The sequence below is a fragment of the Pipra filicauda genome, unplaced genomic scaffold (genome assembly GCF_003945595.2).
Source record: "Pipra filicauda isolate LSUMZ 115617 unplaced genomic scaffold, ASM394559v2 scaffold364_size791107_pilon, whole genome shotgun sequence".
NCBI classification, from domain to species: Eukaryota; Metazoa; Chordata; class Aves; order Passeriformes; family Pipridae; genus Pipra; species Pipra filicauda.
In genome coordinates, this window is record NW_024104492.1 from 345079 (window position 1) to 360290 (window position 15212).

The following is a 15212-nucleotide window of genomic DNA, read 5'->3' on the forward strand; positions in this document are numbered from 1 at the left end:
GGATGTGAAAGAGATGAGAAGCAGAGCCAGACTGCTCCACCTCCTTGGCACTCAGGGAGTCCGAGTCAGGCATCAGGCAGGAGCAGAGGACCAGAAAGCAGATCCTGACTGAATGAGCTCAGAAGGGAAGGGTCAACAACAGAACTCAGGAATTTCTGTGATTTAGAACCAGCCTCATGATCTCCAAGGACTGGCAACATTTTTAACACAGCAAGATCACCACCTGCCCTGATTTGAATGGTGGTTTTGGTTATAGGTACAATGTCAGGCTGAGTCCTTTGCCACGCAGGCACAAAGTGTCATTACAAGTTTACTGGGAATCTGGTCTCTGGTTCTGATCATTATTCTTTTCCATTTAAAAGTTACTGTTAAATACTCGGGACTTACCATGACAAGTTTTCTTTCATCTCCCTCTATGCAATGAATTCAATCAGGCTGCTATCAAAGCCTCCTCTTATCAGAGCACTTCCTCAGGAACCCCGTCATGCTTCTGTGAACACAGGGCACCTGCCAATAGGATAAACCCATTTTCACATTTAACTTTGGGGTATTATGTATAAAAACTAAGAGTACACATCAATTACCAGCAGAGCTTGCCTGGCCTACCATCAAAATGAAGTTCACTGTAAGTAGACGAATCACTTTCTCATAAAACTCTTAAGGCTGAACAGTTTAAATGATTTTGAGTCTTTCTTGGCACCAAGTGACCTCTTAGTGATTTCTGCAGGATCACAGAGAGAAAATGCCAGAGGGGTGGGGACTGCATGGGTGAAATGTCCCTTCTGGCAGGGATGTAACTCCATCTGCCTACTCAAACATGAAAGAGAGAAGTGCTCTGTCTTGGGGTGACACATGCATGTGGAACGTCCAAAGGACAATATTCTCTCCTTCACAACTCAGAGGCAAGTCAACAGTCTCGGCAAGGTCCATAAAGTGAGGGCACAGCTGTGCTGAGAGCGTAGGAGAAGAACCATGAGAGACTCCACGTGCAGGACGGTAGTGCTGGGGTATTTACAGCAGCCTGGAACTGTGCAGGATAAATTCCAAAGTGTTAGTGTTAAATATTCTGAGTCACACTTGGATCTTTCTCACCAAAATCCTCCTTTGAAGGAGATGAAATCTGGGACTGATTCAATATTCAAGGGATTGTCTCCAAGAGAATAATTGTAAACAATAGTTATCGCAAAAGAATTTATCTTCATAACAGTATTAAATCTCTCCAAAAGAGACCAGCAGTAGTTTGGACAATAACAAGCACATGAGTCACTGAAACTCTGACTTTATAAAGGGGATAGAAATATTTAATGTCACATTTCTCTGAACAGAAAGGCTTCTGCCAACGCTTAGATTATTAGCTCTGTATTCGGAGGATGAAATCTCTGTGAGGGTGCTCAGGTCCCATTGCTGCTGACTACAGAGCTGGAGTTGGCATCCACGTTCCAGCTCTTCACAACAGGTGTTCCTGGATCTTTCATGGATCTGCTCCATGTCTGATCAAAAGCTCAAGGTGAAAAGCTCACTCTTTCAAAGAAATTATTTCAGAACACCTTTTTCCAAGGAGTTTACTGGACTGGGGCTGGGCAAGTTTTAGAACCTATTGGTTCAGGGCAATTTCTGTGCATTGATGATCTCATGGAAACTCATTTAAAAAAATTCTCCTGCATATTTAAATCCTCTTCAGCCAGGTCTTGCTGCAGAAAGTGCTGGTCCTGTGTACAAAGTTAAGTGGAAGTAAAAATTATTTAAAGACAGCAAATAACTTGATGCAAAATAAGCAGTACAATGTTAAAATGTTGTGAATTCAAATACTCATTTCAGATTGTGATTGCTTCTCTTCTTGGAATTTTCCTGGCTCCAGCTCTTGCCAACAAGGTAAGGATAGAGCTACACACAGCTCTTCACTTCTGCCACAAGAATTAGTGGCCTTTAGCTGTTGCTTCTGACAAACACAGTTCTGTGAGTCAAGCTGCATTTTTAAGTGTGTTGCTTAGAAAAAACCTACATTTTTATTATTATTACACACCAAGGGAAATATTAATGTGCTTGATGTACCAAGGGAAAAAACCAGTTACCATATATGAAATTAGGAAAGTCTGTCCTGAGATGAGCAAAACCCCTGTAAGTAGTGGTGTGGAGAGAAATAAATATCAGCATGAATGATCTGACCACAAAATCCAGGGGAATACTGTAAGTAATCTGGTGTCTGCAAACTCCTGGTGGGGAAAGAACAACAAGGAATTATTTTACTTACTTAGAAACTAAAGGGCTTCCAAGTCTTCGTTCTGAGGTCAGAAATTATCTCCCCTTTAAAATGATCTCCAAGAGCAATAATTTCCCAAAACATGTCTACTAGAACTATTGCTTTAATGAGTGAAACACTCCTGGGAATCCCCAAAGCTTTATCCTTATCTCCTTTAATCTTTTCCAAAAATCAGAACATTGAGAATGAGCACCACAGTGACAACTCAAACCACTCTGACACCGACCCAAAGGAGGGCTCTGAGGCCTGGAAAACTGTCTGGGACTTCAAGACTGTAAGTAGCTACCATTATGGCTCCAAAAAAATGACAATAGACAGAAGGTTTCTGAAAAACACCGAAGCTTCAACAAAACTTCACCAGATTTTAGGGGAGATTCTTAAAAATGTGCTCCTGCAGCCATGGGACTGGTTCTGCCTTACTGTGAGTGCACTGAGCTTTCCAGCAGCAAATTCCTTCACCTGCCTTAAGCAGGATAACACATCACACACGTGGCATTACTGGAAGAGGCAACAGCCTCCACGACACATTTACCAAAACAATACAATTGAAAGGACCAATATTTTTCTTTCCCTATGACTGTTTGCACTCCACAAAGCCTTTGTTTTGACCAGTGCCTCTCTCTAGCAATCCACTTCTCTTTCTCTGTTTGCAACAAAAAGGGGTTTTCTGTTTAATTTTAACAGGGCTACGTTGCAACTAAAGTGTTTTCAAAGAACACCTGCATCATTGCTTCAACGAGCAGGAGGTTTTGGCTTGGCAAACGGTTTCCTACACCACCTCAAGGAGACACGGTAGGATGGTGGATGAAAGTGGTGTGAAAGCCAATTGATTGCCTGTGAAAAGCCAATCAATTGCCTGTTCCTACATGCAAAGGAGAAAAGGCCCCAAGAGCTGAAGAGAATTTTCTTGGCTTTATAGCTGAATCTCTCTCAAAGTCCTTGCAGAAGTTGCATTGCCCATGAATAACCTCCATTCCTGTCCAACCTGGCCTTGAACACTTCCAGTGATGGGGCAGCCACAGCTTGTCTGTTTGAGGCTGTGGCTGTAGCCAGGGCTCACCACCCTCACAGGGAAGAATTCCTTCCCAATATCCCATCTAACCTGCCCTCTGGCAGTGGGAAGTCGTTCCCCCTTGTTCTGGCACTCCAGGCACTTGTAAATAGTCTCTTTCCATGTTTCTTGTGGGCTCCCTTCAGGTCCTGGAAAGCCACAATTAGGTCATCCTGGAGCCTTCTCTTGTCTAGGCTGATCAATCCCAACTGTCTCATCCTTTCCCCACAGCAGAGCTGCTCCATCCCTCTGATCATTTTGTGGCCTCTTCTGGACAGAACCACCCCCCTCATGCTGCCCACACTGTGGGACCAGCCCAGGGCATGGGAGGGCTCAGGGCTGGGAGTGCACATCGATGGGGCAGGTCCAGCCTCTCACCCACCAGCACCCCCAAAGTCCTTCTCCCCAGGGCTGCTCTCCATCCCTTCATCCCCAGGCTCTGAGCTCTGTTCTTGGTTTTCTTAAATGCTGTTTTCTGGGTTTGTTTCTTTGATGCTCAGGGATCTCAGCCTCACCCACTGCCACCCAGAGAGAATCGCTTCATCATCTCGAGGAACAGACTCCAGAGCTTGAGTCCTTATGGAAAACGCATCCAAGCTCTGTGCAGAGGAATTCCCTCTTACCTGGCTTACCCAGCTCCTGGTGAGTCTGCTGCTGACAGCCTTTGTGTTCCAAAATAAAGGCAGGTTAACAAGACCACAAAAATGATTCAAGCAAAGGTGAGCAAGTCAATTATTGAAATCCTGTGGTATTCTATGACTTTTTATACATCAGTGAATATGTACATGAGGAAATGCAGCAGGTCTGTCACTCTTCTGCATACAACCTGGACACCAGCTTTTTTCAAGAAGGTTCTGGGCTCTAGCTCTTGACATGTCTGGATTTTTTTAGTTGAAACTAGTTGGAAGCATTTCAGCTACTTTCTTATTTTCTCAGTGCAAATCTAATCACTTTTTCCTTTTCTTTCAGGATCAAACTTTTTAAGAGGATCAAACTTCTCAGGATCAAACTTCTTAGAACGACATGTTTCATGATTGAATGTCAGAATTAATGAACTGCCTGTTTATTACTGTGATTTTTCCTGACAAAGTCTGAGGAAGAAAATTCATAGAACTGTGTACCCATAAGAAAGATTTTTCTCCTTGATATTCTTCTCTTGATCATACTTTCAGTCATTTATCTGTCTCTCTTCTACTCTGTGTGGAGGCTGTTGGGTCTCAGTAAAATTTATCATCAACCTACCTTGGTCTATGCTGTGTTTTTACTAACTCTTTAAATTAAATATGAAGCAATTCCAAAGAAAAGTAGATAAACGAATGTTCTTGCAAAATCCCAATTTTGGCATTTAAACCTCATCCTGTACAATTTCCCAGGGAGATTTCACATGCTGCCTTGAGCAATTATTCATCACTACTAGAAGCAAATGGTGACATAAGCAGTGTCGTGCAATATGGCCAGTTGCAAATAGACAGATACACTACTGCTCTCTGATCAACCCAGAAATCAAGGAGCAAATGACAGAATTAAAAAATGTATTCAATGCAGTCTGGAATTGAAAAACAGAAATTATTTAAGAATGTTTCATAAAGGTTTAACACAGAAAGCAAAGAAACATCCCCTAACCAGTTAAAGTTGGAAATTTGAAAGAGTCAAATTAGGCCAAAAGTAAGGCAAAAAGGCTGGGCAGTTTCTTCATCTAAAACATCACTAACTCAGTTTGTGTGGGACACAGCAGATCTTCACCTTCCCTCCTTGCTCAGGGACCCTTTCCTTGGCCTTTAATGGGAGTTACTCCAAGAGACATTTTACCCACTCAGGAACAGCCCAGAGTTTCTCTAAAGAAAGGACACAGCAGCCTGGTCCGTTCAGGAAAAGGCTTTTGGGGTCTCTAAGGGTCAACTGACATTAAAACCAAAGCAAAACTGTACCCAAGAATATTTTAGCCCTTCCAAGGAAAAGCTGTGGGGTTGCAGTATTTAAAGAGAAGTTCCCGTCTGCCTTGCCTGGGGTTTCTGGAGAGACCCTCCTCTCCTTTTCCAGCTCTACACTGCATTTTCCCTGAGATCACACAGGCACAGCCCTCTTCCCTTATCCTATTGTGAGTCAATGGGAACGTCTCTCTGGGGGCTTTTGAACCCCTGGACACCATGGGCCAGACTGTCACGGATGATGATTTCAAGTGCCCCGAGGCAGCCGGGGTCTGACCTGAGCAGGGTCTGTGGTGCAGCATCTCGTGCCAAGAGCCTGGCAGCCTCGCGGGCAAACAGGGATACCCACAGCCAGGCTGCAACCAGAGCCTCCCTGCTCTCCGTGCAGGGAATTGCAGGGCACAGGTGCTTCTGGAAGGGACAGTGCCTTCTACAACAGGATCTCACTTAAAGTCAGAATTCCAACAGGAGAGCACAACATGGCAACTGGGCCCCACTGTTCACAAAACTGCTCTACTTTCATGCACTTATGAGGAAAAATATATAATAACAGCTGTAAATTAGTAAAACTGGAAAGGCACAAATTTGCCAGGGCTGCTCTGCCAAGTCCACTGAGGCACGGATGTCCCAGCCCCCACCGCTGTATTTTAGTGGGTGCTATGGTTACCTGATAACACACAGTACATTTTGGAAGGTGCAAGGACTTTTACTCATTCTGTCTAATGCAAATTTTTTTATGTCCTTGTTTAAACCCCAGGATATCTCCAGTCTTAAGTTTAAAGTGAATTTTCAAAAGTAATTAGTACATGTCAGAAAAATACTATAAACTTATTTAATTTTTCACTGCAAATGGATTCCTATCTGATAATTATGAGACTCCAGCAGGTCAAAATGTGCAAAAGTACAGTCCCCATGTTTATCAAGTAGTTACAGCAGGAAATAATTTTCAGTGACAAGTGACAGGGAAACAAATGACAAAATAATTTTATTTCAACACTCAACCCTTCCACCGTGAATTCAGAAAACATATATAAGGTGGGAGGTTCACATCACTCTTTCTACCTGCAGGAGCATCAGCTCTGCAGTCAGGATGAAGCTCCCTGTGAGTATACAAGCTTTTCTTCCTTATAAACTAAACCTTTCATTCAATCCCATTGCCTTTCTCTCAGAAGTGCCTCTGCCTGCCCAGAGCACAGAGGTTTCTCTGGGGACATTTTGCTCCTCCAGACTGAGCAGCTCAGCACTTATTAGCTGGAAGGTAAGGAGTTTTCCCACAGCTTGGCTCTCCATTATGCAGAATACACAAAACCTTGTCCATGTCCATTTTTGTCAATGCTTTGCAAAACTGGAGCACTGCATTAATGGATCAACCACTTCCCTGTATGGCAGAGCAGAAGAAATGGAAAAGCTTTCTCCTCACTCTTGTAAAAAACCTGTGTGTGCCTGTTCAGAAGCAACTTGAGATTCAGCTCTTGAAACAGCAACTGTGAAACGAGTCCAGTTTGTGGCACTCTGGGGCAAAGCGAGGGTGACTCACTTTAGGGCACTCTTGCAATCCCAGGATGAAAGCAAAAGAGGATCCAAGGAGGACACTTCAATAGCAGATTAGGAAAAGGGCATGAGGATTCTCATGACCAGATTCACCAGCCAGACCTGCAGTTACACTTTTGTATTTGATTTTCATTTCAGATTTTAACTGCAGTCCTTCTTGGACTCGTCCTGACTCCAGCCCTTGGTGAAAATGTGAGTACAGGGACCAATTCCCACCTGCACAGCTGCTGTTTCTATATCCCCTGCTTTGGGACATCTCCTTCATTCTTTCTTCATTTGCTGGGTGGATAGAAATTGAAATCTCCTCTCAGAGATGAAACTCTAAAGGCACCACACGGCAGCTGTAAGATGCAGCAATGATTCGGGGAAGGCAGGCAAAGAATTCTTATGGCTACTGCCCAACTTTGCCACAGCCTTGAGCCTTTGTCCTTGGCAAAATCCTCAGCTCACTGCTGGTGCTCCCTGTGGGAAGCAATTATGCTAATCCACCATGGATTTCTCTAAAGCTTTGGGGAGGTCACTGCAAAATTACGCAATCTAAAAGTGCATACTTTAATTTGCAAGAATCAGCAGATAAAAGGAAAACAGGAAATCATCGTCGATGGAAACACCCAAATCTCCATCACTGGCGTTGCACAAACAGTGAAGATCAATAGTCAAAAGCGTGTGGCAGTTATCCAGCAAACGGGCAAAGATTTATCATGGAAAACCATCTGGAACTACAACACGGTGAGTGGCAGGGAGCGCGCTTTGCCGGGCACTGTGCGAGGAGGCTGCCTCCCGCTCCAGCTGACCAAGGCACGGGGCTTCTTCCTTTCTTCTGAACCTTTTCAGTTCGCCCTTTGGGGTAGAAACCATCCGCATGCCTCACTGGTTCAATCCACACTTTCTCCCAGGCTTAACAGTTGCAAAACTGAACGGCCAGTGCTCAATAACTTTCTCTTTCCAGGGCGTCATTGCAACCAAAGTCCCGCAACAGAACGCCTGCTACATTTCCGTCATGAACAGAACCGAGATGCCCAGCTTTGACAATCTGGCCACACTCGCCAGACAGAGCAGGGTAAGAGTGCAAAGGAGCAGCAGTTTCTTGCCCTTGGAGTCCACTGGGCCCTTTCTTAACTGTGCTTCTTGTTGCTGGAGAGGAGCAGCTTGTCCCACGTGGCAGGACTGTCTTGCCCTCCACAGCAGTGCGGCTCGGCAATTTGCCCAGGGGATGGTTTGTCCAAAGAAAAGGGGGCCGGGGGGGTCCTCATTCCCTCTCTCAACTGCGCTTTCTCTGAGGAAGCTGAGCTCTGCAGCTTGCTGAGAAACCCTTTCTCTCAGGAATCCTGCAAGGGTTCCAATTCTTTGGGCATGGCAATCCTTCCAAGGCCTTCCGAGGCCCTGCAATACTACCCTGCATTTGTCAGCTCACACCTTTGCCTTGCAGCTGCCCTTGTCCAGACTCTCTTTTCCTTTGGGGTGGGAGAGAGCGTCTCCGTGGTGCCCAGCCTTTCCCCCACACCAGTGGCATGAGCCGCAACTGCAGGCCCGTGGCCGTAGCTGAGGAAGGAGTTAGAGAGCAGCGGGAAGCCGAGCTCATAGGAGGAAAGACAGGCATCCCGGGGCTTGGTGCAGGTGACAAAGGCCCCCAGTAGGAGACCAGAGTGGAAGTTCATGGGAAACAAAGCACTCTGGAGCCCTTCCGAAAGACCTGTCCCGCTCCAACCCCCACACTTCTCAGACAGGTCCTAAGCAGCACTTGCAAAGAGTCCCAGTGGAAAAAGGACCTGCGCGCTCTTGCTGCTGCCCTCTTTGCTTCCCTTTGAGGTGGCTGCAGGAAGAGACTTCTCCTGCCAGGCTTCCAGCCTCCAACCTGAGGAGCTCTGAGGGGCCAGGGCAGCGACTGAGCAAATGATTTGCTCGAACGTCTGCCTTAACACACTGGCAGCGCTCCTCCGCTCCGCCTCCGCGCTTGCCCTGCGCTGCCCCTTCTCCTTAGGCTCCCTGCACCTTGACTGCCTTACAAAGGGCTGCCTTAGGAACTGTCTTCAAGGCACACTACTGCTCCCATGGGCCCCAGGCCATTCAAAGGCACCACTAAAGGCAGGGGGCAGTCACAGCCCAAGCACCGGCTCGTCACTGCACAACTCGCCATATGCCCGCCATGAAACGCATCACGCCACTGATCTTGCTGAATGCTCTCTTTTGGTGTCCAGAACCAGGTCAGTCTTGGAAGAGTTACAAGGAAGCTCACCTTTGTGGCCAGTGGATTGGTCAACAACCTCAACTTCTACGGACAAGACATCACGACCATGTGCAGCGGACTCACCATCTACAGAGCTTATGAAGTTCACGGTGAGTGCAAGCAAATCAATTCTGTCTCTCTCTCACCTGGCACTTTTTTCCCCTTGGGGAATGACTACTGCACCAGTGGTCCTCTTCCAACTCAAGACGGACAGAAAGCAAGAGCTTCAGCTTAGGCAGAAAGCCTTCGGCATCTCTGCAGATCAGCACTGCACCAGGCTTGAGTCCCAGCCTGCAGAACTGACCTGCTCCAAACCCTTCCACCTCCCATCCGTCAAGTTTCATGTGGCTTCAGTTTGGGCCCAGACTTTTGGCCCACCTTGACCTCCTCTGCAACGCCCGGGCAAAGACAAAGACAAGATGCCCTGTCCTTCCCTTCGCACCTTGCTCAGGAGTTCACCCAGCAAGCCACCAAACACTTGTGTGTGCTTCACAGCACCAGGCCAAGTGGCTTCCTTCCCTGCCGGTTGTTCCCGGGCCAAGGATGGCATTGCCCATGACTTTCAGGACCTGCACTCGGCAGGCTCCTCTCACAAGCTCACGGCCTGACAGGGCCCAGCAACTGGCACCAGCCTGCCCCTGCACTGCCCAGCCCCCTGCACTCCCAGCAACCAGTGGAACAGTGCCCCGAGGGCTGCACGGCAACAGCCCCAGCGTGGGCAAGAGCCCGTCTCTGGGGCCATTCCTTCCTCAGCCACACGGCCCGTGCTCTTTGGGCACTCCAGAGGAATCTTCCCCTCGCACGTCTCCAACACTCCTCCTGCAGCCAAGGACTCACGACCTCGCTCGCTCCAGGCAACAACCACCCCCTCTTTGCGAGCGGCAGCAGAGGTCGCAGGCCTCACCTCATGGGCTTTGCATTTTTCTTGTCTTGCTTTTCCAGGACTCCAAGTCAACCAGGGACCATGCGTCACCCTCAATGTCCTGAAAGTTGTGGACCTGAAGTACTGCAACAACAATGGCAACATTGACCAGGTCTGAAACCCTTACTCTTCTCCACCCGAGGGCGGGGGCTGCCCAAAGCCAAGCCCCACGTCCTTCTGGTCCGGCATCTCCTCTTTGGAGAGCTTCTTTCTTGGGGACGCAGAGGCTGAAACACAGCAGGGGGTGACCAGAGCTTTCCCTTCAAGACCTTGAGCCTGCATTCCTTCTGGCTACTTCTCTTGCACGCCTCACACTCTAAAGGCACCACACGGCAGCTGTAAGATGCAGCAATGATTCGGGGAAGGCAGGCAAAGAATTCTTATGGCTACTGCCCAACTTTGCCACAGCCTTGATCCCTTGTCCTTGGCAAAATCCTCAGCTCACTGCTGCCACTCCCTGCGGGCAGCACTTCTTCTGTTCTACCAGGGATTTGGGGGCGAGATCACCGACTCCGTTCAAAGGCTGAAGATGTTCTGTCCTTGGTGTTTTAACCTCCCCAGGGTCAGGATCAGGATCAGGATCAGACTCAGGATGACAACCAGGAAGTCATCATTGCTGGCCAGTCCCAAATTGTCACCCTCCACAAGACATGGCGCGTGGCAGTTATCCAGCAAACGACCGTCAGTGGCTCCTGGAAAACCATCTGGAACTACAACACGGTGAGTGGCAGGGAGCGCGCTTTGCCGGGCACTGTGCGAGGAGGCTGCCTCCCGCTCCAGCTGACCAAGGCACGGGGCTTCTTCCTTTCTTCTGAACCTTTTCAGTTCGCCCTTTGGGGTAGAAACCATCCGCATGTCTCACTGGTTCAATCCACACTTTCTCCCAGGCTTAACAGTTGCAAAACTGAACGGCCAGTGCTCAATAACTTTCTCTTTCCAGGGCGTCATTGCAACCAAAGTCCCGCAACAGAACGCCTGCTACATTTCCGTCATGAACAGAACCGAGATGCCCAGCTTTGACAATCTGGCCACACTCGCCAGACAGAGCAGGGTAAGAGTGCAAAGGAGCAGCAGTTTCTTGCCCTTGGAGTCCACTGGGCCCTTTCTTAACTGTGCTTTTTGCTGCTGGAGAGGAGCAGCTTGTCCCACGTGGCAGGACTGTCTTGCCCTCCACAGCAGTGCGGCTTGGCAATTTGCCCTAGGGATGGTTTGTCCAAAGAAAAGGGGGACAGGGGGGCCCTCATTCCCTCTCCCAACTGCGCTTTCTCTGAGGAAGCTGAGCTCTGCAGCTTGCTGAGAAACCCTTTCTCTCAGGAATCCTGCAAGGGTTCCAATTCTTTGGGCATGGCAATCCTTCCAAGGCCTTCCGAGGCCCTGCAATACTACCCTGCATTTGTCAGCTCACACCTTTGCCTTGCAGCTGCCCTTGTCCAGACTCTCTTTTCCTTTGGGGTGGGAGAGAGCGTCTCCGTGGTGCCCAGCCTTTCCCCCACACCAGTGGCATGAGCCGCAACTGCAGGCCCGTGGCCGTAGCTGAGGAAGGAGTTAGAGAGCAGCGGGAAGCCGAGCTCATAGGAGGAAAGACAGGCATCCCGGGGCTTGGTGCAGGTGACAAAGGCCCCCAGTAGGAGACCAGAGTGGAAGTTCATGGGAAACAAAGCACTCTGGAGCCCTTCCGAAAGACCTGTCCCGCTCCAACCCCCACACTTCTCAGACAGGTCCTAAGCAGCACTTGCAAAGAGTCCCAGTGGAAAAAGGACCTGCGCGCTCTTGCTGCTGCCCTCTTTGCTTCCCTTTGAGGTGGCTGCAGGAAGAGACTTCTCCTGCCAGGCTTCCAGCCTCCAACCTGAGGAGCTCTGAGGGGCCAGGGCAGCGACTGAGCAAATGATTTGCTCGAACGTCTGCCTTAACACACCGGCTGCGCTCCTCCGCTCCGGCTCCGCGCTTGCCCTGCGCTGCCCCTTCTCCTTAGGCTCCCTGCACCTTGACTGCCTTACAAAGGGCTGCCTTAGGAACTGTCTTCAAGGCACACTACTGCTCCCATGGGCCCCAGGCCATTCAAAGGCACCACTAAAGGCAGGGGGCAGTCACAGCCCAAGCACCGGCTCGTCACTGCACAACTCGCCATATGCCCGCCATGAAACGCATCACGCCACTGATCTTGCTGAATGCTCTCTTTTGGTGTCCAGAACCAGGTCAGTCTTGGAAGAGTTACAAGGAAGCTCACCTTTGTGGCCAGTGGATTGGTCAACAACCTCAACTTCTACGGACAAGACATCACGACCATGTGCAGCGGACTCACCATCTACAGAGCTTATGAAGTTCACGGTGAGTGCAAGCAAATCAATTCTGTCTCTCTCTCACCTGGCACTTTTTTCCCCTTGGGGAATGACTACTGCACCAGTGGTCCTCTTCCAACTCAAGACGGACAGAAAGCAAGAGCTTCAGCTTAGGCAGAAAGCCTTCGGCATCTCTGCAGATCAGCACTGCACCAGGCTTGAGTCCCAGCCTGCAGAACTGACCTGCTCCAAACCCTTCCACCTCCCATCCGTCAAGCTTCATGTGGCTTCAGTTTGGGCCCCGACTTTTGGCCCACCTTGACCTCCTCTGCAACGCCCGGGCAAAGACAAAGACAAGATGCCCTGTCCTTCCCTTCGCACCTTGCTCAGGAGTTCACCCAGCAAGCCACCAAACACTTGTGTGTGCTTCACAGCACCAGGCCAAGTGGCTTCCTTCCCTGCCGGTTGTTCCCGGGCCGAGGATGGCATTGCCCATGACTTTCAGGACCTGCACTCGGCAGGCTCCTCTCACAAGCTCACGGCCTGACAGGGCCCAGCAACTGGCACCAGCCTGCCCCTGCACTGCCCAGCCCCCTGCACTCCCAGCAGCCAGTGGAACAGTGCCCCGAGGGCTGCACGGCAACAGCCCCAGCGTGGGCAAGAGCCCGTCTCTGGGGCCGTTCCTTCCTCAGCCACACAGCCCGTGCTCTTTGGGCACTCCAGAGGAATCTTCCCCTCGCACGTCTCCAACACTCCTCCTGCAGCCAAGGACTCACGACCTCGCTCGCTCCCGGCAACAACCACCCCCTCTTGCAGAGCGGCAGCCAAGGTCGCAGGCCTCACCTCATGGGCTTTGCATTTTTCTTGTCTTGCTTTTCCAGGAACCCAAGTCAACCGGGGACCATGCGTCACCCTCAATGTCCTGAAAGTTGTGGACCTGAAGTACTGCAACAACAATGGCAACATTGACCAGGTCTGAAACCCTTACTCTTCTCCACCCGAGGGCGGGGGCTGCCCAAAGCCAAGCCCCACGTCCTTCTGGTCCGGCATCTCCTCTTTGGAGAGCTTCCTTCTTGGGGACGCAGAGGCTGAAACACATCGAGGGTGACCAGAGCTTTCCCTTCAAGACCTTGAGCCTGCATTCCTTCTGGCTACTTCTCTTGCACGCCTCACACTCTAAAGGCACCACACGGCAGCTGTAAGATGCAGCAATGATTCGGGGAAGGCAGGCAAAGAATTCTTATGGCTACTGCCCAACTTTGCCACAGCCTTGATCCCTTGTCCTTGGCAAAATCCTCAGCTCACTGCTGCCACTCCCTGCGGGCAGCACTTCTTCTGTTCTACCAGGGATTTGGGGGCGAGATCACCGACTCCGTTCAAAGGCTGAAGATGTTCTGTCCTTGGTGTTTTAACCTCCCCAGGGTCAGGATCAGGGTCAGGATCAGACTCAGGATGACAACCAGGAAGTCATCATTGCTGGCCAGTCCCAAATTGTCACCCTCCACAAGACATGGCGCGTGGCAGTTATCCAGCAAACGACCGTCAGTGGCTCCTGGAAAACCATCTGGAACTACAACACGGTGAGTGGCAGGGAGCGCGCTTTGCCGGGCACTGTGCGAGGAGGCTGCCTCCCGCTCCAGCTGACCAAGGCACGGGGCTTCTTGCTTTCTTGTTGAGCTTCTGAGTCCAGGATGTGGGGTAGGAAGTATTGGTATTCCTTCCTGGTTTTAATCCAGACTTTATCCCAGATTTTCCCAGTTGCAAAACTGAACGGCCAGTGCTCAATAACTTTCTCTTTCCAGGGCGTCATTGCAACCAAAGTCCCGCAACAGAACGCCTGCTACATTTCCGTCATGAACAGAACCGAGATGCCCAGCTTTGACAATCTGGCCACACTCGCCAGACAGAGCAGGGTAAGAGTGCAAAGGAGCAGCAGTTTCTTGCCCTTGGAGTCCACTGGGCCCTTTCTTAACTGTGCTTTTTGCTGCTGGAGAGGAGCAGCTTGTCCCACGTGGCAGGACTGTCTTGCCCTCCACAGCAGTGCGGCTTGGCAATTTGCCCAGGGGATGGTTTGTCCAAAGAAAAGGGGGACAGGGGGGCCCTCATTCCCTCTCCCAACTGCGCTTTCTCTGAGGAAGCTGAGCTCTGCAGCTTGCTGAGAAACCCTTTCTCTCAGGAATCCTGCAAGGGCACCAATTCTTTGGGCACGGCAATCCTTCCAAGGCCTTCCGAGGCCCTGCAATACCACCCCGCATTTGTCAGCTCAGACCTTTGCCTTGCAGCTGCCATTGTCCAGACTCCCTTTTTCCTTTGGGGTGGGAGAGAGCGTCTCCCTGGTGCCCAGCCTTTCCCCCACACCAGTGGCATGAGCCACAACTGCAGGCCCGTGGCCGTAGCTGAGGAAGGAGCTAGAGAGCAGCGGGAAGCCGAGCTCATAGGAGGAAAGACAGGCATCCCGGGCTTGGTGCAGGTGACAAAGGCCCCCAGTAGGAGACAGAGTGAAGTTCATGGGAAACAAAGCACTCTGGAGCCCTTCCGAAAGACCTGTCCCACTCCAACCCCCACACTTCTCAGACAGGTCCTAAGCAGCACTTGCAAAGAGTCCCAGTGGAAAAAGGACCTGCGCCCTCTTGCTGCTGCCCTCTTTGCTTCCCTTTGAGGTGGCTGCAGGAAGAGACTTCTCCTGCCAGGCTTCCAGCCTCCAACCTGAGGAGCTCTGAGGGGCCAGGGCAGCGACTGAGCAAATGATTTGCTCGAACGTTGCCTTAACACACCGGCTGCGCTCCTCCGCTCCGCCTCCGCGCTTGCCCTGCGCTGCCCCTTCTCCTTAGGCTCCCTGCACCTTGACTGCCTTACAAAGGGCTGCCTTAGGAACTGTCTTCAAGGCACACTACTGCTCCCATGGGCCCCAGGCCATTCAAAGGCACCACTAAAGGCAGGGGGCAGTCACAGCCCAAGCACCGGCTCGTCACTGCACAACTCGCCATATGCCCG

The 15212-nt window shown here is 50.3% G+C and overlaps 3 protein-coding genes across 4 annotated transcripts in view; 2 read left to right on the plus strand and 1 right to left on the minus strand.

Annotated features, from left to right (window-relative positions):
* GKN2 (gastrokine 2) overlaps positions 1-15212 on the minus strand; it is a 39649-nt gene that overhangs the window by 9695 nt on the left and 14742 nt on the right. For both annotated transcript variants that reach the window (XR_005564796.1, XM_039384631.1), the window contains exon 2: positions 388-507. Coding sequence is in view for 1 of the 2 variants with exons in the window: in XM_039384631.1 (XP_039240565.1) it covers positions 388-390 (3 nt within the window). In the remaining variant the exon portion in view is untranslated. The remainder of the gene's footprint in view (positions 1-387; positions 508-15212) is intronic.
* On the plus strand, positions 853-4345 carry LOC120323888 (gastrokine-1-like). The gene is made up of 6 exons (XM_039384633.1): positions 853-933; positions 1819-1872; positions 2436-2534; positions 2945-3052; positions 3812-3953; positions 4281-4345. The coding sequence occupies exons 1-6, from the start codon at positions 853-855 to the stop codon at positions 4343-4345; spliced, it is 549 nt and encodes a 182-aa protein (XP_039240567.1).
* Positions 5459-15151, plus strand: LOC113996024. Its single transcript, XM_039384634.1, has 12 exons — positions 5459-5509; positions 7355-7519; positions 7740-7850; positions 8989-9127; positions 9960-10051; positions 10501-10659; positions 10880-10990; positions 12129-12267; positions 13100-13191; positions 13640-13798; positions 14021-14131; positions 15050-15151. The coding sequence occupies exons 1-12, from the start codon at positions 5459-5461 to the stop codon at positions 15149-15151; spliced, it is 1431 nt and encodes a 476-aa protein (XP_039240568.1).